This window comes from Prionailurus bengalensis, chromosome D3 (assembly GCF_016509475.1).
Source record: "Prionailurus bengalensis isolate Pbe53 chromosome D3, Fcat_Pben_1.1_paternal_pri, whole genome shotgun sequence".
Taxonomy (NCBI): Eukaryota; Metazoa; Chordata; class Mammalia; order Carnivora; family Felidae; genus Prionailurus; species Prionailurus bengalensis.
In genome coordinates this window covers 14,771,110-14,797,762 of record NC_057356.1, presented here as the reverse complement: position 1 = coordinate 14,797,762, position 26,653 = coordinate 14,771,110, and the positions used below count along the sequence as shown (strand labels likewise).

The window sequence follows — 26,653 nt, the reverse complement described above, 5'->3', positions numbered from 1 at the left end:
CTCTTTATAGATTTTGGATACTATCCCTTTGTCCGACATGTCATTTGAAAATATCTTTTCCCATTCTGTTGGTTGCCTTTTAGTTTTGTTGGTTGTTTCCTTTGCTGTGCAGAAGCTTTTTATCTTCATAAGGTCCCAGTAATTCACTTTTGCTTTTAATTCCCTTGCCTTTGGGGATGTGTCGAGTAAGAGATTGCTACGGCTGAGGTCAGAGAGGTCTTTTCCTGCTTTCTCCTCTAAGGTTTTGATGGTTTCCTGTCTCACATTCAGGTCCTTTATCCATTTTGAGTTTATTTTTGTGAATGGTGTGAGAAAGTGGTCTAGTTTCAACCTTCTGCATGTTGCTGTCCAGTTCTCCCAGCACCATTTGTTAAAGAGGCTGTCTTTTTTCCATTGGATGTTCTTTCCTGCTTTGTCAAAGATGAGTTGGCCATATGTTTGTGGGTCTAGTTCTGGGGTTTCGATTCTATTCCATTGGTCTATGTGTCTGTTTTTGTGCCAATACCATGCTGTCTTGATGATTACAGCTTTGTAGTAGAGGCTAAAGTCTGGGATTGTGATGCCTCCTGCTTTGGTCTTCTTCTTCAAAATTCCTTTGGCTATTCGGGGCCTTTTGTGGTTCCATATGAATTTTAGGATTGCTTGTTCTAGTTTCGAGAAGAATGCTGGTGCAATTTTGATTGGGATTGCATTGAATGTGTAGATAGCTTTGGGTAGTATTGACATTTTGACAATATTTATTTTTCCAATCCATGAGCAGGGAATGTCTTTCCATTTCTTTAAATCTTCTTCAATTACCTTCATAAGCTTTCTATAGTTTTCAGCATACAGATCCTTTACATCTTTGGTTAGATTTATTCCTAGGTATTTTATGCTTCTTGGTGCAATTGTGAATGGGATCAGTTTCTTTATTTGTCTTTCTGTTGCTTCATTGTTAGTGTATAAGAATGCAAGTGATTTCTGTACATTGATTTTGTATCCTGCAACTTTGCTGAATTCATATATCAGTTCTAGCAGACTTTTGGTGGAGTCTATCGGATTTTCCATGTATAATATCATGTCATCTGCAAAAAGCGAAAGCTTGACTTCATCTTTGCCAATTTTGATGCCTTTGATTTCCCTTTGTTGTCTGATTGCTGATGCTAGAACTTCCAGCACTATGTTAAACAACAGCGGTGAGAGTGGGCATCCCTGTCATGTTCCTGATCTCAGGGAAAAAGCTCTCAGTTTTTCCCCATTGAGGATGATGTTAGCTGTGGGCTTTTCATAAATGGCTTTTATGATATTTAAGTATTGACCTGTTATTTTCATGTGTGCTTTCAGTGAACTATTGTATTTTGGGTGTAGAAAAGATAAAGAGAGATATCATGAGCCAAGGCAATCTTTGTAGATGAATACACACACACATATGTATGTATATACGTAATACGTTCTCATTATAAAATATAAGTGCCTTTGGAAGTGAAAGTCCCTTTTAAGATTTATCTTCTGCATTGTTCAATGTAGTAGACTATTTAGATTTAAATTAATTAAAATTTAAACTTCATTTCCTCAGTCACTCTAGCCACATTTCACATGCTATCCTATACAATGTAGATATAAAACATTTCCATCATGACAGAAAGTTCTATCAGACAGCACTCCTCCAGGGATTATCATTGATATATATTCTGGTATAAATTCTTTCATATTTTTTCTTCACATACATCACATTATTACTCTTTGGCAAAAGTAAGATAGTATACAGCTTGTTTTTTGTCATTGTATTTTTTACATCTTTCCATTTTACTCTATATTCATATAGATTACCTCATTCTTTTAATGTTTACCTTATTATATGATCCTACCACATTTATTTAATTGATTGTCCATTGATGGACGTTTCACATGGTGAAGCCAGTGTGGACTTTTTGGAAATTTGCCTTGTTTTTGTTTGATTGGATATGTTTTGTTAAACCCTAATCCTTTTTTATGTTATAGTATTTGCATGTATATAGATAAGGATGAATAAAAGTTGTACCTTACGGTGGGGTGGAAATGTCTCTCTAGCCTAAAAGTTACAGCGTCTTTAAATTGTGATAATGAAGTTAATCAAATGTTAAAGTGGCTGAAACATCATTCATTCTTTTTATTTTATTTTTTTCTTCTACTCTCTCAACACAGGCCACAAATGCTCACACCAATGAGGTGGTGGCAGTTAAGAAAATGTCCTATAGTGGGAAGCAGGCAAATGAGGTATGTTAAAGACAGTTGTGTACCTAAACTGACATAATCTAGTTAGTATGAAATTGACAGTAGAAACAAAGTTCTTTAAACATTACTTTATCATATCTTTTTTATTCCTTTTTGTAGAGCATATAAAAAATATTCTTAATATTCTAACTCAGTCAACTAATTTGTGGAATAGAACCTAAGTTAATATAATAGATTTATTATATTTGCTAATAGATTTCCATTTACAGGTACTAAAATTAAATAACACAAGTTTAAACAGCGTCTTCATTTATTAAACATTTACTTTGTGCATTTAAAATAACAAAAAGAATATTATATATGTATAGTTGATAATAAAACACTATTTTCAGTCTAAACATTGTATCATTCGCTTTATTACTTCAATAGAAATGGCAAGATATTCTTAAGGAAGTCAAATTTTTACAACAATTAAAGCATCCTAATACCATTGAATATAAAGGTTGTTACTTGAAAGAACACACTGCTTGGGTAAGTCAGAGGACCTGTATTATTTATTTCCTGTTAAAAATTTTTTTCTATTTTTTCTATTATCTCTTTGATCTGTATAATTGTCAGTCTCATTTTTGTCCCATTGACTTTTGTTATCAGTATTCAACATGTCTTAATACCTCAGAGTGTACCATGTGGTATACATTCTATAAGATCAATATGATGCCTAGCCTATGGGAAATTTTATTCTATAAATAATCAACAAACAGTGAAATTTTAATATCCTCTTATGATGGTTTATTTGCAAAAGTAAAAGAGCCTTTTATTCTCATCCTAGAATTTTTATCTTCGTTATTTGTCACCCCCTACTCCAATTCCCCCAAAATTTGGAATCGTGCTTGGTGTTACCATCACTAAGTATTTTCAAACATGGCCTAGCATATGAGTAAAATGAAATAAGTCTTTTGTTCCACTCTGTCTTTTGAGTATATTTTTACACAATCGCGCTTCTGTTTTTAGGTTAACACCTTAGGTACTGTTGAGTCCATCAAGACTCAACACTTTGTGTTTTAGCAAACTGCATCTTCCAGTTTAAAGTCCAGCCTAACATTTACTGAGATTCATTTGTTGAGAAGTTACCATGTATAAGTGCTTTCCTATACGTGCTCTCCAGTTAGGGAATGGAATTTTTGTTCCTAGATCGACTGTCCAACAAAATACTTAAACATTTCTTTTCAAGAAGCTTTTAAGATATCTAGAGCCATTGCTTCTGTTCTGAGCAGAAGAAATTAGTCAGAGGAGTATCTCATTATCTGGAAATCAGTTCTCTGGCAATCTCCACCATCTTGAAGGAGTCAAGAAAGGGATTTTAAACATGCAGAATAAATGTTACAAAATTAAGTGGTAAATCTCATGTGTTTCGAGTCTTCAGAAAATCCTCTGAGCTCTTATTTAAAGCCTGTTTACTCTGAGATTACACAGAGTGCTAGTAAGCTTGGTTAACTAGTCTCTGTCCACAGTGGATTTGATAGGCTAAATAGAAGGAGCTCATAGGAACTAAACTGCTGGAGAGATGCCTACAAACAGCCACAAGACTAACGTGACCAGAAGGAAGAAATAAGGAAGTTAGAAAGCAGACCTAATCATTTAAAAGTAGAGCAACTAGAGCTGTTTAATGTCAGAAGCAAACAACCAGCCACAGTTCAGATGTCCTTGTGTTACCGAATAGTAGGGAAAAGAATGTACGTGACAAAAATATAGAGTTAACATGGAATTTTAAAAAATATAACTGTAACTGTAAACATTTTCTCTCCATTTGGTTTTAAAGTTCTATGATAATATTCTACATACTTAGTTAAAGGAAGTTATTTATGCATACTAATATACTTAGTTTAAGAAACAGAACCTCAGTCAGCTCGACTTCGGCTCAGGTCACAATCTCACAGTTTGTGAGTTCGAGACCCGCGTCGGGCTCTGTGCTGACAGCTCAGAGCCTGAAGCCTGCTTCAGATTCTGTGTCTCCCTCTCTCTCTCTGCCCCTCCCCACTCACACACTCTCGCTCTCTCAGAAATAAAAATAAACATTAAAAAAAAAAAAGTACGAACTTCCAGTTATAAAATAATGGTGATAAAAAGTACAGCATAGGCAATATAGTCCATAATATTATAGTAACTTCATATGGTGACAAATAGTAACTACATTTAGGGTGGTGAGCATTTCATAATGTATATAATTGTTGAATCGCTGTGAAGTATACCTGAAACCAATACAATATTGTACATCAACTATACTTCTTTAAAAAATAAATAAAATTAATGTTTCTGATTCTGCTTATTTTAATGTCAAGCAGAAAACTATAATATGTCAAAACTTTAAACTCCTACATTTCTCATGTTGTTTTAAATTATTCTGTAATGGAATAATGTTAACCTATTATGTATAGTTATGTATTTAATAACATACAGGTATATAAAAATTTAATAATTTAGATATAAACATATAACTATTATACATAATATGTAATATGTATGATATGTATTATGTACCTGGAATTACTGGAATTATACAGAATAATACCAATATATTAATCATATGTAATATATGATTATTATATACTGTAATAATATGTAATATTATGATTATAACATTACATATGTAGTATATAATTTTATCTCTTATTCTTCTAAATTATGTACTAAGTACATAATACGTGATTATGTTTTTACCTTAATTTTTTAAATGAAAATAGCTAATATGTTAATACTGCTTGTGTGTAGTTGATGATAGGAAATTTGTATTTCAAGGAAAATATGGTGTTTTTGAGAATAAGAAAATAATTTGTAGGAGTGTGTGTGTGCGTGTGCACATGTGTAGAGATTGGTCACTGAGCACTCATAGGTCTGATCTTGTTTATAAATCAGTAGTCTGGGACACATAAAAAAAAATCTAAGATGAGAATAAAAGAATTTTCTCCTTTTTGCTTTTAAAAAGCCTCCCAAGATTGCAAACCCAAAAAGTATCAATAGTATTTTAATAATACTGTTCCAGAAATGTTTTAAGTGAGGGGTGCCTGGGTGGCTCAGTTGGTGAAGCATCTGACTTCGGCTCAGGTCATGATCTCACAGTTCGTGAATTCGCATCAGGCTCTGTGCTGACAGATTGCAGCTTGGCGCCTGCTTCGGATTCTATATCTCCTTCTCTCTCTGCCCCTTGCCTGCTCACTCTCAGTCTCTTTCAAAAATAAACAATAAAAAGCTTTTTTAAAAAAGAAATGTTTTAAGATAAAAATTTAAATATTCCATGTCAGACTTGCAAGATAAGGTAACGATACATAGCAGGCTACGTCTTTAGATTGAGTTCTAAACGATATTTTCTTGTTTAGAACTGCTTTAAATGTGAAAATAAGAAATTTACTACTTACTGGTTTATTCTATTTAATTAGTATTTCCCAGCATAGGTTATATTGGCTCATATATTTGGTTGCCACTTTCCCCAAGTTACAAAATTTAACTTATACTGCAACCTAGCTACCTTAAAACATTTTGCAACAAGGTAGCTTGGAAACTAGTAAATAAGTGGCAATCTTAGCTTGACCATTTCATGTCCAGGACACTTACAGCGTTAGAACATTGCAGTTCGAAGGAGGAAATAACAAAACTATATGGTAAAAGTTATAAAAATGAGTTAGTGTCAGATGACCAAAATTTAATCCAGGTTCAATTGGGTCAGAATACTTATTCTTCTAGTAGTCTTAGTTTCATGGTTACTTGGTTGGTTTTAGCCGTTTCTTATTAACTGTGATTATTCTGGTTATTAATCTATTACAGTTGGTGATGGAATATTGCTTAGGCTCAGCCTCTGATTTGTTAGAAGGTAAGAATAAAAGCATTATCCCCTCCTTTCTGTTTTGCCTTGACAAGAATATTATCTACTCCTATGTTAAAGAACAGTTTGGGGTTGCCTGGGTGGCTCAGTCAAGCGGCCAACTCTTGATTTCTGCTCAGGTCATGATCTCTGGGTTAATGGGATTGAGCCTCGCATTGCACTTTGTGCTGAAAGAGTGGAGCCTTGGAGCCTGTTTGGGATATATTCATTCATTCATTCATTCATTCATTCATTCTCTCTCTCCCCTGCTCTGTTCTTTCCTTCCTCCCATCCTCCCTCTCCCCCCCCCTCCCCTGCTCATTCTCTCTCTTGCTTGCTCTCAAAATAAATAAATAAACTTAAAAAGAAGTGCAGTTTGGACAAAGCAAATGGATGGATGACTTAGACTTAAGGATTGTGTGGATAAGCTGTGCAAACTTTATCTCCACAGTAGCTCAAAGTATCTCAGTAATGATTAGCGACCTCCTACTCTTTAGTTCATGGCCCATCCCGGGCAGGTACTTACTAAAATGTTCAGCTAGTGTGATGTAATAAATGTAGCCAAAAGCATCAAATTCATATGTGTGTATGAAAGAGAGGTAAATGGTATCAAATTATACTGATATTTAACTCTTTCAAATATCTTGGCTTAGTTCTCTTCTGCAAATGCTATTGTAACACAGAGACTGTGTTAAAAATTTACATTAAAGGGGCGCTTGGGTGGCGCAGTCGGTTAAGCGTCCGACTTCAGCCAGGTCACGATCTCGCGGTCCGTGAGTTCAAGCCCCGCGTCAGGCTCTGGGCTGATGGCTCGGAGCCTGGAGCCTGTTTCCGATTCTGTGTCTCCCTCTCTCTCTGCCCCTCCCCCGTTCATGCTCTATCTCTCTCTGTCCCAAAAATAAATAAACGTTGAAAAAAAAAAAATTTTTTTTAATTTACATTAAAAAAAAAACTTTATTCTTATATCATCCTTGATCTCCGAATAGAAATTGCTTATTAGCTGCTTTCACAAATAATGAAAACCTGTAGTTAGAAGAGGTAATTATAGAAGCTCTGTGGAGAGGAGAATAATACAACCTAAAACACTCCAGGCATTTAACATGTCAGAAAGGACTGGTAAATTTGGGCCTGGCCAGTTGGAATCAGTGGTGGCTTTGACTTCAACTGACACATCAATTAACAATTCATTACGATGACTATTTGTCTTCTTTTAATTTTATTTTAAGCAGTTCATTTGTTTGTCTTTGTACTTGGGTTTCCTGTTATCCAATTACTTACTGCAGTTCTGTAGGAAATATATATCCCGTATATTTAGGTGAATGTGTTCCTAAATTGTCATTTGAGAGTACAAGATACTAAGAAGAATGAAACTCATTACTGCTTCTAAATTTTTCTTTCCTTCCTCAGTTCATAAGAAACCACTTCAAGAAGTGGAAATCGCTGCCATTACTCATGGTGCCTTGCAGGGGCTGGCCTACCTGCATTCTCATGCACTGATTCATAGGTAAGATTGGAGACCAGTTACAGGACTGCCTATTCAGGGAATCTTGAAAATTAGCGCATGCTCCACTTTGTAGGGTGTCTGTGGATTTATAGGAAGCAAAGAGATTGCTGCTGCTTCTGGATGTGAGAAGTTGCCAGAATTTAGCTTCTATCTCTGGGTCTCTCCCAGGTTTACCCAAAGACTTGCCTCACCTCTGTTCTATAATTAACTGTTCTCCAGGCAGGATGTTGGGGGAAAATTTGAGGAAGGGCACAGCAATTGTTTGATACTATGCCAAGAAAAAAAATTAGCCTTCCTTGCATATATTTATTTCCTACCTGAGTTTGGTTCCCTCCTTCCTTCCTCCCTTCCTCCCTTCCTCCCTTCCTTTATTTATATTTTAAGAGAGAGTGGGGGAGGGGCAGAGAGGAGGGGGGAGAGAGAGAGAGAGAATATGAATCCGAAGCAGCCTCTTCACTCCCAGTGCCCCAGTGCAGGACTCAAACTCACAAACTGTAAGATCATGACCTGAGCCAAAACCAAGACTCAGACGATTAACCCAATGAGCCACCCAGGGACCCTTCCTTCTCCTTTTCCTATTGCAAATTAACAAGTCAATCTTAAATAATTATGTGCTGTTTCACCACTTTAAAATATTGTGCATTTCGATACTCCATATAGATACGTAGGAAGATATTATAGTCTTTACCTTGGCAGAAACTGTAGCTCTGAGAGATTTAAATAACTGCCCATAGTTTCACAGGTTTTACACAATAAAGATTGAAGCTCAGATTTCCTAACTCTTAATCCAAGGCTTTCCTCTACCTTGTATTTTCTCTACCACAACCCCACTGTCCTCCCTCCAGTGTACTTCCTGCCACTAACTTCTCCTAACTAAAGATGTTGTTCTTAATCTTTCCTTCTCTCAGTAAAGAATTTCTAGTACAGTTACTTTAATGAAAAGTGGAAGAAGTAGTGGAATATGAGGTAGGTGTAAAGAATCTCAGATGGCTCAAAAGCAAAAGAAAACGCCGTGACATTTACTAGGAAGAAATGAGACTATTACATCATAGGTTCCCCTTTTGCCTGTTCTAATCACCCTAGAGTAGCCGTTACCAGTTACTGGTACCACAAAAGCAGAACTTCCTCAATATAGGCAGACCAAAATCCCTGCTGTGAAGTTGGCTTATTTTTAGAAGCAAAGAATGAACTTAACCACACCTAAAAAATATTGGTGCAATGGATTTAGCCATCACGTCCATGGATTTGACCAAAAAAATGTTTTTAATATATATCTTTGGTACCAAAATGTCATTACCGAATGCCAACTTGTCTATATGTGATTTTGCCGGTTCCCATTTAAAGCCATGGTTCTTTTTTTTTTTTTTTTTGTGCCTGTGTTACCAAAATCTGCACATTAATTTAATGTTTTATTTTATATTATACTTTATCTTCTTTAATATATAAAAGAAGTTGAAAAAACAAAAAAGCCTTTTAAAATATGCTTCCTGTTTAAATACCATGTCTCAGATTTTTTATTATTTTGATTTAAAGACAAGTCAGGAGCACCTGTGTGGTCCAGTCGGTTAAGAGCCTCTGTCGGCTCAGGTCATGATCTTATAGTTCTTGAGTTCGAGCCCTGTGTCAGGCTGTATGCTGACAGCGTAGAGCCTGGAGCCTGCTTCAGATTCTGTGTCTCCCTCTCTCTCTGCCCCTCCCCTCATGCTCTGTCTCTATCTCTCAAAAATAAATAAACTTTAAAAGACAAGTCAGTGTTCTAACTGAAAGTAATAGAGAAAAGATATTTTTCTGCTGTTAGAGAAATAATGTTCTTTTAGTTTTCTCTGCCAACGTCTAATGTCATCGTGAGTAAAGAAACTGAATTTTCAAGAGAAGATTTTTGGAGACATTGTTTTCAAACAATTGAACCTTATCATTTTCACCTTGGCATAAGTTTTCCTCATTCTCTCTGCTTTGTCTTTCCACGGCCCATCGATTTATAACTCTTGGTTCCTAATAGTCATTACACCTCATGCTTTTTTTTGAAGAGAATAGAGAGTACATCCACATGTTTTCATTCTAAATTATCATCCTAAACAATGAATTTTTTAACTCATATTTCAAAAGCTTTTTGCTGCGTAAAATATCTAATAGATTTAGTAATAACCACTTGCGATTCTTTGTCATAATACAATAGAAATGCAATTTCCTAATCCCTAATCCTTGTTTGTTTTGATCTTTCAGGGTCTTCTTTTTACTGTACAGTGTTATTTTTAAAATAACACCTTCTATATAACATGTACCCTCAAATGCCTTAGAGTTGCAGTTACAATTAAGGCAGAGAGAAAGGGTCACAGGCAAGAAAGAAAAGGTATGTGTGTAGTTGAGGTTTATTGGTAGGTAGATAATAGAGTTATTGAAGGTTTGTTTAGACTCTAAAAACCTTATGTAATTTGGAAAAAAAAAAAAAAGGCAGTTACACATGGTGCCAATTTTCCCAGCATAAGGAATACCGTTGATGACTGGATCAACATCTGAGAATATGCTTTTTTGAGTGTAGTAATTGAATGTATTTCCTTGTCTGCCATGTCTGCCTTTTCTCTTTGCATTCCCTCCCTCTAAAGAAAGCTCTACCTTTTAGTAATTATTATGACCTACCTGTAAGTATACCCAGGAATCTGGGCCCCCTTATAACAATCTGAGCAAGCTTTTTTTAAATAAACTTTTTGTCTTATTAATTGCATGCTCTGACCTATTCCATAATCGGAGTTGAAAAGTAATTTTCTAACCCTCTTATTTTTTCCTATAGGGATATTAAAGCTGGAAACATTCTTCTAACAGAGCCAGGTCAGGTGAAACTAGCTGATTTTGGATCTGCCTCAATGGCCTCTCCTGCCAACTCCTTTGTGGGCACACCTTACTGGTATGTAGAATTTTAAAACTAGAATTTTAAAACGTGCATACATGAACAAGATGGACTCATAGCACTGGTTTGTTTTGGTTTGGTTTTTTGGCAATGTCTCACCATGTGCCCCAAATGAGATTTCATTAAAGAAGGATAGAAAACTCACTAGCAAAAAAAAAGAAACACTCTTAGTATAAAATTTCCAGTGACTTTAACTTGTTCAAATAAGGTTGATGTCACTGGGTGTAAACTGAGCAGGATTATCAACTCACTGGCCAAGCTCAGGTTTTAGATTTCATTTAAGTTTCTTTTGAACTTTTCTCTTGAGGCAGAATGTCTAGACAAGGACAAGGTATTCTCTTTAACCTCTAACTAGCCAATAAGTAGAAATATTACTTCCTAATGAAAGAAATCCAGGTTCTTGTTTTTGTTTTGTTTTGAATTAATTTATTTAAATTCAAGTTAGCTAACATATGGTGGAGTATCGGTTTCAGGAGTAGAACCCCGTGATTCATCCCAGCAAGTGCCCTCCTTAATGCCCATCATATTTAGCCCATCCCCCCACTCTCCTCCCCTCCAGCAACCCTCAGTTTGTTCTCTGTATTTAAGAATCTGTTATGGGGGCGCCTGGGTGGCGCAGTCGGTTAAGCGTCCGACTTCAGCCAGGTCACGATCTCGTGGTCCGGGAGTTCGAGCCCCGCGTCAGGCTCTGGGCTGATGGCTCAGAGCCTGGAGCCTGTTTCCGATTCTGTGTTTCCCTCTCTCTCTGCCCCTCCCCCGTTCATGCTCTGTCTCTCTCTGTCCCAAAAATAAATAAACGTTGAGAAAAAAAAAAAATTAAAAAAAAAAAAAAAAGAATCTGTTATGGTTTGTCTCTCTCTCTCTTTTTATCTTATTTTTCCTTCTCTTCCCCGATGTTGATCTGTTTTGTTTCTTAAATTCCACGTGAGTGAAGTCATGTGATATTTGTCTTTCCCTGACTGACTTATTTCGCTTGGCCTAATACCCTGTAGTTCCATCCATGTTGCTGCAAATGGCAAGATTTCATTCTTTTTAATCCCCAAGTAATATTCCATTGTATATATATATACACCATATCTTCTTTATCCATTCATGGACATTTGGGCTCTTTCCATAATTTGGCCGTTGATAGTGCTGGTATAAACACTGGGGTACATGTACCCCTTTGAATCAGCATTTTTGTATCCTTTGGATAAATACCTAATAGTGCGGTTGCTGGGTCATAGGGTAGTTCTATTTTTAGTTTTTTGAGGAGCCTCCATACTGTGTTGCAGAGTGGCTGCACCAGTTTGCATTCCCACCAAGAGTGCCAAAGTGTTCCCCTTTCTCTGCATCCTCACCAACATCTGTTGTTTCCTGAGGTGTTAACATTAGCCATTCTGACAGATGTGGTATCTCATTGTAGGTTTGATCTGATGATGAATGATGTTGATGATGAGTGATGTTGAGCATCTTTTCATGGTGTCTGTTAGCCATCTGTTAGCCAAAGAAAGGTCTTTGGAAAGAAGACATGTCTTCTGCCCATTTCTATCCAACATTTCTAAAGAACTTTGTTAAGTTTCCTGAAACTTTACCTAACTTGTCATTCTGACTTAAAATTTCACCCCCATCTATTCAAGATTCCTTTTCTTCCTTCCACAGATACATTGGAATTTCATTGTACCTTGGAGAATGACTTATATCCCTGGATAATTACTTACCTACTAAAAAAAGTCAGCTACTATTTGAATTTTTTTTCTGTCAATGATCATCAAGTAGCATTTACTAAGCAGCCACTTACACTAACAGAAAACAAAGCATATTAAACTGATAAGGCCCCTCCCCTCCTATGAAAATCCATTATGGACAAACAGTATCCATTGCCATAGCCTGTTTGTTTATTTTCTACATTGTAGTATCTTTGAAATAGCTGATTATATTGTTTTAAATAGCGCCATAAGTATTTTTCCTGTTGTCTATAGTTATTTCTTTAAGTGTTTCATACATATTAATCCTTTACAAATCTTTCTGAGGTAGCTACTAGAATTCTCTCCACATTACAGATGGAAAAAGTGATATACAGGAAGGTTATGTAATTTCGCTGAGATAAAATGATAGTTAATGGTGGAACCAGGATTTTTTAAAAATAATGTGTTGTTTCATGTAAATCATTGAGTATATTGGCTATATTTTGAACAGTGTTTTTCCTAATGATATGTGTAAGGAAATAATATCCTTATCAGATAAAACTTTAGAATATGCTCAAACAGCTGTTTCACTTTATTAGACGAATTTTGTTTTTAATTTGCAATATGAATTTTGCACATTGCATTTGGCAGGATGGCTCCAGAGGTGATCTTAGCTATGGACGAAGGACAGTATGATGGGAAAGTTGATATTTGGTCACTTGGAATCACCTGTATTGAATTGGGTGAGTAAAAGAGTTGTTTGTATTATACTTTTGAGAGACACTCCTGATTATGATTATGAATTCATTCATCCATCTATGTATGATTTAATAGGCTACTGTTATATGTGGGCCAGGCACTGTGAATTGTTATATTTTTTCCTATGCTTTTGTATAACATCAGAAGATTGCTTTCTCTCTGCTACATTTTATTATTAACTTAAAAGAGTTTGAGGGATGCCTGGGTGGCTCAGTTGGTTAACCAACTTTGGTTCAGGTCATGATCTTGCGGTTCATGAATTCGAGTCCTGGCTGTGTGCTGACAGCTCAGAGCTTGGAGCCTGCTTTGAATTCTGTGTCTCCCCCTCTTTCTGCCCCGTTCGCACTCATGCTCTGTCTCTCTTTCAAAGATAAACCTCAAAAAAATTTAATTAAAAAATAAATACATAAATAAATAAATAAATAAAAGAGTTTGAGCATACATAGCAAGTAACAAATGTGGGAATATACAATAGTAATAAGTGTTAATATTTGAAAAATATCCATTCTCCACATCATGAATGATAATTTATGTCCTCCTTCCCAGTAGTAATTTACAGTCCAACTTGTAAAGAGGAAATCTGAAAAAGTAATAGCAGGCTTATCAAAGATCTGACTATAAAATCTATATTTGACCCATTTAAAGAGCAACCTCAGAGACTTCATGTTAGATAGAAGTTAGAAACTCAGATGCCCTCGGCTTTAAAGTTGTTCCCCAAACATTGTTGCATTTATCCATTTATCTAAAATTGTCTAACATGCCACAGATTCTTATTTTTCTGATTGTGTATTTTGAACCTTAGTGTATCTTAAAGTCACCCTTATCCAAAGGTATACTGGCAAATTTATTTATTTATTTATTTATTTTTATTTTTTTAATTGTATGAAATTTATTGTCAAATTAGTTTCCATACAACACCCAGTGCTCATCCCAAAAGATGCCCTCTTCAATGCCCATCACCTACCCTCCCGTCCCTCCCATCCCCCATCAACCCTCAGTTCTCAGTTTTTAAGAGTCTCTTATGCTTTGGCTCTCTCTCCCACTCTAACCTCTTTTTTTTCTTTTTTTTTCTTTCCCCTCCCCCATGGGTTCCTGTTAAGTTTCTCAGGATCCACATAAGAGTGAAACCATATGGTATCTGTCTTTCTCTGTATGTCTTATTTCACTTAGCATCACACTCTCCAGTTCCATCCACGTTGCTACAAAGGGCCATATTTCATTCTTTCTCATTGCCACGTAGTACTCCATTGTGTATATAAACCACAGTTTCGTTATCCATTCGTCAGTTGATGGACATTTAGGCTTTTTCCACAATTTGGCTATTGTTGAGAGTGCTGCTATAAACATTGGGGTACAAGTGCCCCTATGCATCAGTACTCCTGTATCCCTTGGGTAAATTCCTAGCAGTGCTACTGCTGGGTCATAGGGTAGGTCTATTTTTAATTTTTTGAGGAACCTCCACACTGTTTTCCAGAGTGGCTGCACCAGTTTGCATTCCCACCAACAGTGCAAGAGGGTTCCCGTTTCTCCACATCCTCTCCAGCATCTGTAGTATCCTGATTTGTTCATTTTGGCCACTCGGACTGGCGTGAGGTGATATCTGAGTGTGGTTTTGATTTGTATTTCCCTGATAAGGAGCGACGTTGAGCATCTTTTCATGTGCCTGTTGGCCATCCGGATGTCTTCTTTAGAGAAGTGTCTATTCATGTTTTCCGCCCATTTCTTCACTGGATTATTTGTTTTTCGGGTTATGAGTTTGGTGAGCTCTTTATAGATTTTGGATACTAGCCCTTTGTCCGATATGTCATTTGCAAATATCTTTTCCCATTCCGTTGGTTGCCTTTTAGTTTTGTTGATTGTTTCCTTTGCTGTGCAAAAGCTTTTTATCTTCATGAGGTCCCAATAATTCATTTTTGCTTTTAATTCCCTTGCCTTTGGGGATGTGTCAAGTAAGAAATTGCTGTGGCTGAGGTCAGAGAAGTCTCTTCCTGCTTTCTCCTCTAAGGTTTTGATGGTTTCCTGTCTCACATTCAGGTCCTTTATCTATTTTGAGTTAATTTTTGTGAATGGTGCAAGAAAGTGGTCTAGTTTCATTCTTCTGCATGTTGCTGTCCTATACTGGCAAATTTAACCAATGGTTCTCAGGTGGTGGGGGAGGGGGAGATTGGGTTACTGTGGAGTTGGAGAAAGGTATGCCCATTTGACCTTCGGGAGACCAGTGAGAGCTGGCTCCAGCACAAGACTGACTTTATCTAGATTTTTTAAATTTAAAATTTATATAAATACCTTTACTTTTTTAACATTTGTTTTTAAAAATTTCTTTATCTAGTTTTGTTTTGTTTTGGTTTTTGGTTTTGGTTATTTTCCTCCATTCTGGTATCCAAATTGATCCTGTAAGAATTTCTGAGTTCCAGTTTGATTCTCAGACTGTAGTTTTATTTTTCCTAAAATGTTTGGCTTGTGAAGACAACTTGAGATACTTGGTATTCCATGTCCCAACTGCTTCATTGACCCCTTCCTTGAACAAAGAAACATATGATAAATATACATGACTTGTCTCTTTTTTTTAACCTTAAGGAAATATTAATTTTTTTTAAAAAACTGAATCATGGAAGAGAGAATATGTACTTAATTTTGAAAAAAATATTTAATATTCACATGGTTTGTAAATCAAAAAATATATAAAGACATGCAGTGAAAGAACTTCTTCAACCTCTGGCCCTATTTCCCCATTTCCTTTCCCACCTCTGCCAGTACACACAGGACACCGTTACTAATTTCTTGTATATCTTTCCAGAGTTTCTTTACAAATGTACAAACAAATATAGATATACATCTATTATATTCCTTTTCCCACCCAAATTAACATATGAGTGGTACTTTGATTTTTCACTTAACAACATCTTGGAGATCTGTTTTATATTAGTAACTTAAACCTGTTTTTCATTTTTCACTGTATCATCTTACTCCACTATTAAGGATATACCATAATCAATTTGACTGGTCCTCTGTTAAAGGATATTGAGGAAATATATTTCTTCTTTACATTCTAATATTGTGTTAGTCTCTCTTCCACTGAAAGGGAAATTAACCTAATTTATTCACAATGATGGGGGGGTACTCAGAAATATATGCATACTTTAAATGGGACACCTGATGCACTTCCAACAATAGTATGTAGAACTTGACAAAGTAGTCCTAAAAGTCATAGGGCCAAAACTAGCCTAGACAATTTTGAAGAAGTAGAATTTGGACAGAAAAATCACTGTGCCAAAATCCATACCATCATAATTAAATCAATACAGTGTCAATGTAGGGAGAGACTAATACCCAATAGAATAGACAATAAAGCCTAATTATATAAATTAGTATGTCACCTATACTCAAAAAGTATAGATACATGAAATACTTAAAACATGGCATGTCATATAATAAGCACTATCTAGGGGCGCCTGGCTGGCTCAGTCAGTTGGGCGTCCGACTTCGGCTCAGGTCATGATTTCACGGTTCGTGGGTTCGAGCCCCGCATCGGGTTCTGTGCTGACAGCTCGGAGCCTGGAGCCTGCTTCTGATTCTGTGTCTCCCTCTCCTTCTGCCCCTCCCCTGCTCATGCTCTGTCTCTCTCTGTCTCTCAAAAATAAATAAATGTAAAAAAAAAATTTTAAATAAGCACTATATAAATGTAATTATTGTTACTGTTGTTACAATAGGAGTATACACCTTTATGGGTGTGGGAATAATTTTTCTAAAAGTATTTTGAAAACAGTGACAAATATGATAACTTTTAGTACTTTGAAATACAAAGCTATGACTCTCAACAATAGCCAAATTGTGGAAAAAGCCTAAATGTCCATCAGCTGATGAATGGATAAAGAAATTGTGGTTTATATACACAACGGAGTACTATGTGGCAATGAGAAAGAATGAAATATGGCCCTTTGTAGCAACATGGATGGAACTGGAGAGTGTGATGCTAAGTGAAATAAGCCATACAGAGAAAGACAGATACCATATGGTTTCACTCTTATGTGGATCCTGAGAAACTTAACAGAAACCCATGGGGGAGGGGAAGGGAAAAAAAAAAAAAAAAAAGAGGTTAGAGTGGGAGAGAGAGCCAAAGCATAAGAGACTCTTAAAAACTGAGAACAAACTGAGGGTTGATGGGGGGTGGGAGGGAGGGAAGGTGGGTGATGGGTATTGAGGAGGGCACCTTTTGGGATGAGCACTGGGTGTTGTATGGAAACCAATTTGACAATAAATTTCATATATTGAAAAAAAAAAGAAAGAAATACAAAGCTATGTAAGGTACAAAAATTAAAAGACAAGCCAGAGGCTAATAGAAAGTAGTTAAAACATATCTAACCAACAGAGTATTGGTCCAGAACATATAAAGACCTCTTATAATTTCTTTATCACATTTCTTTATCAAAAATAAAAAGAGGGGCACCTGGGTGGCTCAGTCAGTGAAGCATCTTCTTAGCTCAGGTTATGACCTCACAGTTTGTGAGTTCAAGCCCTGCATCAGGCTCTCTGCTGTCAGCTGAGAGCCCATTTCAGATCTTCTTGTGTCTCTCTCCCTCTCCCTCTCTCTCTCAAAAATTAATAAACATAAAATAAATGAATAAATAAAAGGACAAACAGCCAGTAGAAAAATGGGCAAAGAACATAATCAGCCAGTTCATTGAAAAGGAAATCTAAATGGACATCAAACCTTCAAAGGTACTGAGACTCACTAGTAATAAGGGAGATGCAAGTTAAAACCCTTTCACATTTATCAGACTGGCAAAAGTTCTTGAGTCTGAGGATAATAAATTTGGGGAAGCTGCTAAGGAAACAGCAACGCACACACTACTGGTAGAAATGTAAATTGGTATAATGACTTTGGAATATAAATTGGCAACATCTAGTAAAGTTGATGAGGGGCAGTCTCAGTGACCCAACATTTCACTTCTAAGCATATTCCTTAAATAAATATTTACGCACGTGCACTGGAAATGTGTACGATAATGCAAGCTGGTGTAGAAGCTAGAAAATGTTGACACAACCTGAATTCTTACCCAGTGAGGAATGGATAAATTAATTATGGAATGCTCTATCACAGTTAAGGATGAACTGGATCTACATGTATCATCATAGATAAATCTCAAAATCATAACATTGAATATTTAACAAACAAAGTTGCAGAAGTCTAGGTACAGTATGATGCCAATTATGAAAGTTTTATAAACACTTTATATTGTTTATGAGTGTGTATTAGTATGCATATACTAATAAAACATAAGAACATAGATGTAAAATGTAACTTCAGAATAGAAAATTCTCGGGAAGGAGGAGGGAGAATAAAGATATATCTACTTTCTTACTTTATTTGGAAGAAAAAACAAATATGGCAAAATACTGATAAATCTAAATGGTAGGTGTCATAATCTGCATGTTTTTACATATTTGAAATATTAAAGAATTTAACTTTTTAAAAACGAGAAATTAAATTCCTTTGATTAAACAACAACAACAACCCTACCCTCTGCCTAGCATGGAGTTAGCAGTATAGAGTAAATTTCAAAATTAGACACCCTGGATTTGAATTTTGACTTCGCCAACACTTAGTGGGCAGGACCACCCCATGTGGCTACACATAACACCAGCGGGCATTCACATAGTCTAGGATGTAGATGACACCTTTTGGAGTTGCATAACATGTTCATCCTGAGTATAAGAGCCTGAACAGCTTTCTTAACTTCCTTGAGCCTCAGTTTCTCATGGAAGTGAAAATAACAATATTTATCAATAGATGTTGCTGGACTTCAGTAAAATAACACATGTAAAGTGTTTAGCATAATGCCTGGCACATAGCAAATGCTCATAACAGCTAATGGCATTCGTACGTAGGATTATTCCTTTTTTTTTTTCATTTATATTCCAAAGTGAACCAAAATTATACTTAAAACACTGAAACCGTAGCAGCATCTCCTCAGTTATGAAAATTTAAGAGGATGTACTACCCAAGTTGAATTTCACAGCTTATTAGCGTCCACCCATTGTTTTTACAATTTTTTTTCTTACCATAACCTTTCTAAATGTAGTATAGATTCTACCCTTTCCAGCCTTCTTAAATAAAGCAAACAGAATATACCCTTTTATGATCATTCAAGATCACTATTACATCAGTTTTTGTACTATGTAGATGTAGTAATGACTGAAGTTTCAAACAGAAGTTCACACTGGGTGAAACAAATAGTCATCCCAGGAGATGCTTCTAGTACTTTCTCTCTTGAGAGAGGCCCTGGTTTGTGCTTAATTTTTGATTTTATTTTTTTATAAAAATGAATTAAAGGTATGTATGAAAACACTGTCTCTGTATCAGCCTAACTTTGATTGCCTTTTATAAAATTAACTACACTTACAAGCATAGACTTTGGTCAGACAAACTTGAGTTCTAATTCTAGCTCTGCCATTTCTTAGTTGCGTGACTTTGGTCAAATTGTTTGAACTCTCTATGAAATTTGTGTAATAAGATCTCCTACCTTACTAGAATTGTCTGGATTAAATGAAAATCTGAATTTAAAGTTCTTCTTATTATAATCTCTATATACTGTACTCAATAAATGTTGGCCATTATCAATGCGATCATGATATATGTCATATTTCATCCAAGATTTTAATTGACATTCTAACATCTCTTTAAAACTGGTGGTTATTTTACCGGCAATCGCATTTTATAATTATAATTGGCAGCATTTTTCCCCAAGTTTTACATAAAACAGTGTACATTTTATAGTCAGTAGCATCTTAGACTCAGAGAAAAATGGTAGTACCTGCTCAGTTAATATCCATTAAGTAAAATTGTTACCAAGGACATTTAACTTAACAACAATTATTCAAAATGTATTATATTGCCAGTGCAATAGACCATTCAAGTACCTTTTTGACAGCTTTGCTATATATCTCCTTAGCATTAATCTTGTTAATGCATGTATAAAAGAAGAGTATTTTTTTACATGAAGAAAAAAAAAGACCAAATTGCTGCATATAAAACTGGAAGCTAATGATTTTTCCAAGTTTTCTGTATGTTTGCAATACTTTAAATTGTACTTTTAATATTGAAATTACCTTGAAACTTGTGGATAATGTTGTACCCTTTCCTTATGACATTACTTCTATAATACTGCATTTTTTTTTCAAAGCTCCCTAATTTGTAATTTAAATTGCTAGGGTAACATCACAAAGGAGGAAGATGATAATGTTACCGGCACTGTCCCTTTTTCCTGGATCAAGCTCTACAGTTCCATAGTGGTGAAACCTATTCTATAAATTATCTTTTGCTAAATTAACTTTCCACTGAGAGAACTAGTTACATGCAAGAATCTTCTGAAAACCTTGGACACTGAAATTGGCCAGTCAGCAAAAATTTTATTTTTCAAGATTATTTCAAGAGAAGTTAATATGATGTTCATTTGTTTAACCTACAGATGCTTAACTTAGTTTACCTATAGAGGTTATGATAGAAGCTGGCAAATGGTCCATTAGCCTTGTCAGGGCATTTATTGTGCTCAGAAATGAATTCTCCAGGAAAACAAAACAAAACCCAAAAACATGTCTTTATGTAGGTTTTTTGCCTGGACTTTTCTTCTTCCATGTTAGCCACTCATTGTTTATCTGTTAATAAATGAATGTTGTGATGGCTGTTAGGGGAAGGCAGGCATATTTACTCTTCTGAAGCTGTTGCTGCTGCTTTTTTTTTTTTAATTTTAAAGTTTATTTATTTAGTTAAGTTTATCCATTTTTAAGTAATCTTCACACCCAGTGTCGGGCTTGAACTCACAACTTTGAGATCGAGAGCCACAGACTCCTCTGACCAAGCCAGCCAGGACCCCTCCCACCTTTTTTTTTTTTTTTAAATCCCAGTACAATCTATCATAAAATGCACCAGGTTGTCAAAAAGACACTGAGACCTAGTGAAAATAACACATTTCTTGGATTCTTACAAGGTGGGTTGAAATCCCAATTTAGCCACTTACTATGTGACTTAGTTTCATTATTCAGACTAGCTGAACCTCAGTTTATTTAGTTGGAAAATAATGCTTGGAATGATCACGCTTACCTTGCCGAGCTATCGTGAGAATTACGACCGACAGCAATGAGTGCCTGACATGTAGTAGGGGTTCAGTAAGTGGTAGTAACTATTGTTATCACTAATTATTATGTTTTTCAGGCACATTGGTTTGTAAGAAACCTGTTGCCACAAAAACTTGACCATTGTCTTTAAATAGAAATCACTATTTTTTTTCTTTTAGTTAATACACCTTTTTTAGGATTCCACCCTCCTCCCTTCTTTTGAGAAGATATGAATTACATATCACAAGGTGGCTTCAAAAGCACTCCTAATTCCTATTTTGCTGCTTATGTGGAAGATCGTATGCAGACTATTACATTCTATAGTAAGGGGTTGACAAACTTTCTGTAGAGGACCAGATAATAAGTGTTTTAGGCTTTGCAGACCATACATTCTCTGTCATAACAACTCAACTCTGCTGTTGAGCATAATAACAGCCATAGACAATATGTTTATAAATGAACATGGCTGTAGTTCAATAAAACTACATAAACAGGCTTCTAGGTGAATCTGGCCCGCAGGCCATAGTTTCCCAACCCTTGCTCTATAGTATGCTGGCTTAGCAATGAATCCTGTCACCATGGCCCAGAGGATTTATGTAGCACATCTAGCAAAGGACTTGAGCATAGCTGAGGCCATTTGAAACTAGTATTTAGCAAATGCTTCTCAGACCATAGAACTATGTTGTGTGTTTAGAGTACCTGTGGTCATGTGCTTCTAACTACTAAAGCTATTCTACCATTGTGTGGCTGGCTGTTGTCTTGTGTCGTTCACAGTGGAGTGTTGGCTACTTATGGCCTCACCATTCCCTCTTCGTTTCCAAGCTACTGCCTTTCTTGTCACTGTTGAATTGGGTTTTGCTGTTGTTTTTTGTTCCTTCATCCTCTTTCCAAATTCCTGTTCTTTCTTTAGTCCCCCTTCCTGGCTGTTTCTCCTGTGCAATTCAGTGTTCTTCTTAGCAGCTTGAATTTTATATCTTTTGCCATTTAGTGAGAAGGTTCCTATCCTTCTGGCAGTGAATGAAGCCATCACATAGCGTCTGATGGAAGCCCCAAGACTTAGTCGCTCCTCAGTCATTTTTGTGACTTCTTGCTGCCCAAGATTATTTGCTGACAAAGTTTCTTCCTTGCTTTAATTTTCCTTACCTTCATTTATTTATTCTATGGGTATTTTTGAACCACCAAAAATAGATACCAGGTGCTATGCTTAGCAGTGGGAATGCGAAGATGAATATAGTAGGCATTGTCCTTGTCCTCATGAAGCTTAGCAGAAAGGACCCACATTACGTAAAGAATTACACAAATAATTATGGTTGTGGTCCATAGTAGAAAGGAAAAACATAATTTGCAGTAACAGAATCTAATAGTCTGAGAAGTCAGAGAAGGCTTCCCTGAGGAAGTGCTTACAAGCATATAATAATCCCTGAATAAATATTTATGAAATGAATGCAAAATGCAGTTATATTTAAGGTGAAGTCTGAAAGGTTGGCAACAATTAACCAGATAAAGTTGAGGGAATGAAAGTGAGAGGGGAGTCCAGACAGAGGAGGCAGTATGTGTGAAAGGTTCTAAAATTGGTTCTCTCAGTGAAGCAAAAGAAGAGGGTGGAGGCATTACTTCTCAGAATGAAATGCTAGAGGTCGCCAGGGTCATGTTTGTTTAATTTTTTTAATGTTTGTTTAATTTTTTTAATGTTTGTTTATTTTTGAGAGAGACAGAGAACAAACAGGGGAGGGGCAGAGAGAGAGAGAGAGAGAGAGAGAGAGAGAGAGACAGACAGACAAAGAATCCAAGGCAGGCTCCAGGCTCCAAGCTGTCAGTACAGAGCCTGACATGGGGCTTGAACTCACAAACTGTGAGATCATGACCTGAGCTGAAGTCAGATGCTTCACCGACTGAGCCACTTAGGCACCTCATCTACGGTCATGTTGATAAAGGTAAACTGGCTATGGTTTAAGGATCCGGACTTTGTCCTAAGAATGATGGGAAATCATTGATGGTTACACGATGAGTTCCTAGCTCCACCTGACTTTAAATACTTGAAGTTGGCAGAAGGCCAAGCTTTCCAGCGTGTCCCTGCTGAAAAATAAAAAAAATAAACCTGAATCTAAACCTGAACTCTTGTACATTTGAAACAGATACAAATCCATTTGTCCACACGACAACTTTTTTTTTTTTTAATGTTTGTTTATTTTTGAGAGAGAGAGACAAACCATGAGCGGGGGAGGGGCAGAGAGTGAGGGAGAAGCAGAATCCGAAACAGGCTCCAGCCTCTGAGCTGTCAGCACAGAGCCCAACACAGGGCTGGAATCCACAAACCATGAGATCATGACCTGAGCTGAAGCTGGACGCTTCACCGACTGAGCCACCTAGGCGCCTCTACACTATAACTTCAAGATTTCTACTTATTATCAGTTCATGCCCCTGTAATACTAGTATCTATTTCATGAGTGTATAGTATCCTGTTGAGAGGTTAAGAAAAAATATTTGTAGAATAGTAGACTGCCACATTTTAAAGGTATCAGAGAACATTTAGTCAAGACTGTAAGAGGCCCCTCCAAAGTATCATGAATGAATAACCATAGTTGTCTTCTGTGGGAATACTGTCAATGGCTTAAAGTTCACTACTCTTTTTTTTTGTTAACGTTTATTTTTGAGACAGAGAGAGAGCAGTCGAGCAAGTGGGGGAGGGGCAGAAAGAGAGGAGACAGAATCTAAAGAGAGATAGCCAGAGATAGCCAAATTGAGACGAATGCATTTGTAGGACAAGTCCAGTCTTAACACACCTGGCCTTTAATGTTTGTTTATTTTTGAGAGAAAGAAAGAGGCAGAATGTGAGCAGGGGAGGGGCAGAGAGAGAGAGGGAGACACAGAATCCGAAGCAGGTTCCAGGCTCTGAGCTGTCAGCACAGAACGCAATGCAAGGCTCAAACTCACATAAAGCAAGATCATGACCTGAGCCCAAGTCCTAAGTCCTACTCTTAACCCACTGAGCCAGCTAGGCGCCCCCTAAAGTTTACTGCTCTTAACATTGTTCTTTCCAAATTTGGGGGGGAGGGGTTGCTTTCTTTTGTTTTCTCACCCTGGCTTTTTAAAAGTTCATCCTTCTGTGAGTGAAAATGTCTTTCATATTACTTCTGCCCTAAGTTCTTGTTTCTTAGAATTGCAAAGAATAAGCCCTTTTTTCCATTTTAAAAGAGGTTGATAGAAGAATCTTTGCTTAAAAACCAAGTTACTCTGATAAAACCTGAGAATTAGATTATGAATTACAAGGGGGAACTGTGTAAGGAATCCATTAGGATACGCACAGTAGAATGAGATTGTGATTTATCTTCTAGGGCATAATAACTAGTAACTAATATAAAATTAAGTGCTCAGAACTAGAACCTTGTTTCTTTCCTTTGGTCAACAAACTGAGCACCTTATATGTGAATAACATTTTATTACATGTTGCTTGAGGAATAAATAAAAGCTAAAGAGTATTAGGGTTATAAGATCTTCCTCTTAGAGCTAATGATTTTTTTGTTTCTTGAGAGAAAAGATTTGTATGTTTATGTCAGTGCAATAAGAGAGCACAGGCCAAGTAGGCAGTATACTAAAACAGAGCTATAGAAATTCCCAAAAAGAGACCATGATGGGCTAGGTTGGAATAAATCTATTAACAAATACCTAATTGCACTGAGTTTCTCTTTAAAGGGGGTGAATCTTGGGGCACCTGGATGGCACAGTCAGGCGTCCAACTCTTGACCTTGGCTGGGGTCATGATCTCATGGTTGGTGGGTTTTGGCCCCACATCGGGCTCTGCGCTGATGGTGTGGAGCCTGCTTGGGATTCGGCCTCTGCTTCTTTGTGACCCTCCCCTGCTTGTGTTTTCTTTTTTTTTTTTTTTTCCTCTCTCTCTCTCTCTCAAAATAAATAAATAAACTTAAAATTTTTTAAATAGATAAATAAAAATAAAAGGGAGTGAACCAAACCTTCCTTATTATTTATCTTCCCCTTCCTCCCGTATCCCGTCACCACCACCACCTGTATCATTTATTTGGCCCGGATGAGCCTTCAAACAGTGTTTATTGAATTGAATTATTTTATCTCACATGCTATGTTAGTAATGCTTAAGATGTTCCATTATATAATAATGCTTCTCATTCTATTTTTCTGTGCCACATGGGTTTCATTTCCAATAAATACATATTTTTAAACCAATATACATAACACGAAGATGTTCATACCTGTTGTGGAAACACAAGCCAAGACCAGCCTTTTGAAGATACGTGAAAAAGAAAGAAATTTTTCTTTGTCTTTTTTGAAATGGGCTTGTTAGGAGCTTTGCCAGTGTACATTAAGATGACCAGCAGCTTCTTCTGAAGGACTGTCCTGGGCTGACCTTAGAGATTCAAATAAGTGGATTATGTCGCATGATGACAGTAATGAGCCGTTGATTTAGCAGCAAAGCTTTGCCCACAGATCCTTATTTCTCTATCTGCCTGATTTCTTTCAAGAAGTACTTTATCGTTTCTTTTCTTTCAGCGGAACGGAAGCCCCCCCTTTTCAACATGAATGCCATGAGTGCCTTATACCACATTGCCCAGAATGACTCCCCAACGCTACAGTCTAATGAATGGTAAGACTCTGCTCTCATTTTAAATCTCTAAGGAAATCACCATATGTATTTGGCACGCATTAAATTACATTTTAAACATCTGACCTAGAAACCATGTCATTCCTTCATTGTATGTTAGAGGAAGTGCAGTGGTGCTTTACAGGCGTGAACTGGTGATGCACGCACACACACACACACACACACATTTTTATGTATTTATTTCTCACTGTCGCTTGTACTGTGTTCTTAAACTGCGTGTAGGAACTGAAATTCTATAGGGAACATACCCTGTTATCTTCCTAATAAGTCTTGTCTTTTAAATCCTGACAGTCTCGTATTGATCATCTTAGCTCTTATCACTTCTCAGCAGAGATAAAGTACCTTCTCTGATGTCATTATTTTTCCACTTGTCATTTCTTTTATTATATGTCTATTTAAATATGTTGAACATACACTATCAGACCATACGCTATCAGAAGATGTATCATTCCATATAGAAAATTATGACACTTTGATAACTGTTTGGGCCACAAGAGTTATAGAAGAAGGACAGTTTTAAAGAGACTGGACAAAATGGGATTCTCAAGAGAAGAACGTTTTTTCATCCAGAAGGCATATTCCGAAGTTCTCTTCCCTTATGCTTCAAATTTTCCTACCTGGTTATAGGTGGTGGGTGTTGGAGAGGTTGACAACTGGCCATGAAGAATATAGACTTGAGATTTAGGAGAGTTGTTATCTTGGGAAAGAAAAATGTGCATAAAACTATAATATGTGTAAATAATAGTATTTTTCATTTTCTTATATAAATTATGTTTTGACCTTGCTTATATATTAAGATATGTTTATGTGTTGACTAACTTTAAATTTTCCACATTCATTATCCAAATATGAATGCTTAGATACTATAAACTTGAAAATGGTCCACTTCTAATATTCCATATATTTTATTAAAAAGCTCTTAAAATGTAAAATTTTCCCTTGAGTGAGAATTATTTTAAGTAATCAGTGTATTCCACAGACCCTCATTTTCTTTTCTGTCAATGTATTTGCACATGCA

The 26,653-nt window shown here is 36.3% G+C and overlaps 1 protein-coding gene across 3 annotated transcripts in view; it reads left to right on the top strand.

The window, feature by feature from the left end:
• The window catches only part of TAOK3 (TAO kinase 3), a 183,702-nt gene that overhangs the window by 99,803 nt on the left and 57,246 nt on the right, over positions 1–26,653 (top strand). For all 3 annotated transcript variants that reach the window (XM_043557718.1, XM_043557721.1, XM_043557719.1), the window contains exons 4-10: positions 2,164–2,235; positions 2,623–2,724; positions 6,013–6,058; positions 7,457–7,553; positions 10,342–10,455; positions 12,777–12,868; positions 25,524–25,617. In XM_043557718.1, coding sequence (XP_043413653.1) covers positions 2,164–2,235; positions 2,623–2,724; positions 6,013–6,058; positions 7,457–7,553; positions 10,342–10,455; positions 12,777–12,868; positions 25,524–25,617 — 617 coding nt within the window. The remainder of the gene's footprint in view (positions 1–2,163; positions 2,236–2,622; positions 2,725–6,012; positions 6,059–7,456; positions 7,554–10,341; positions 10,456–12,776; positions 12,869–25,523; positions 25,618–26,653) is intronic.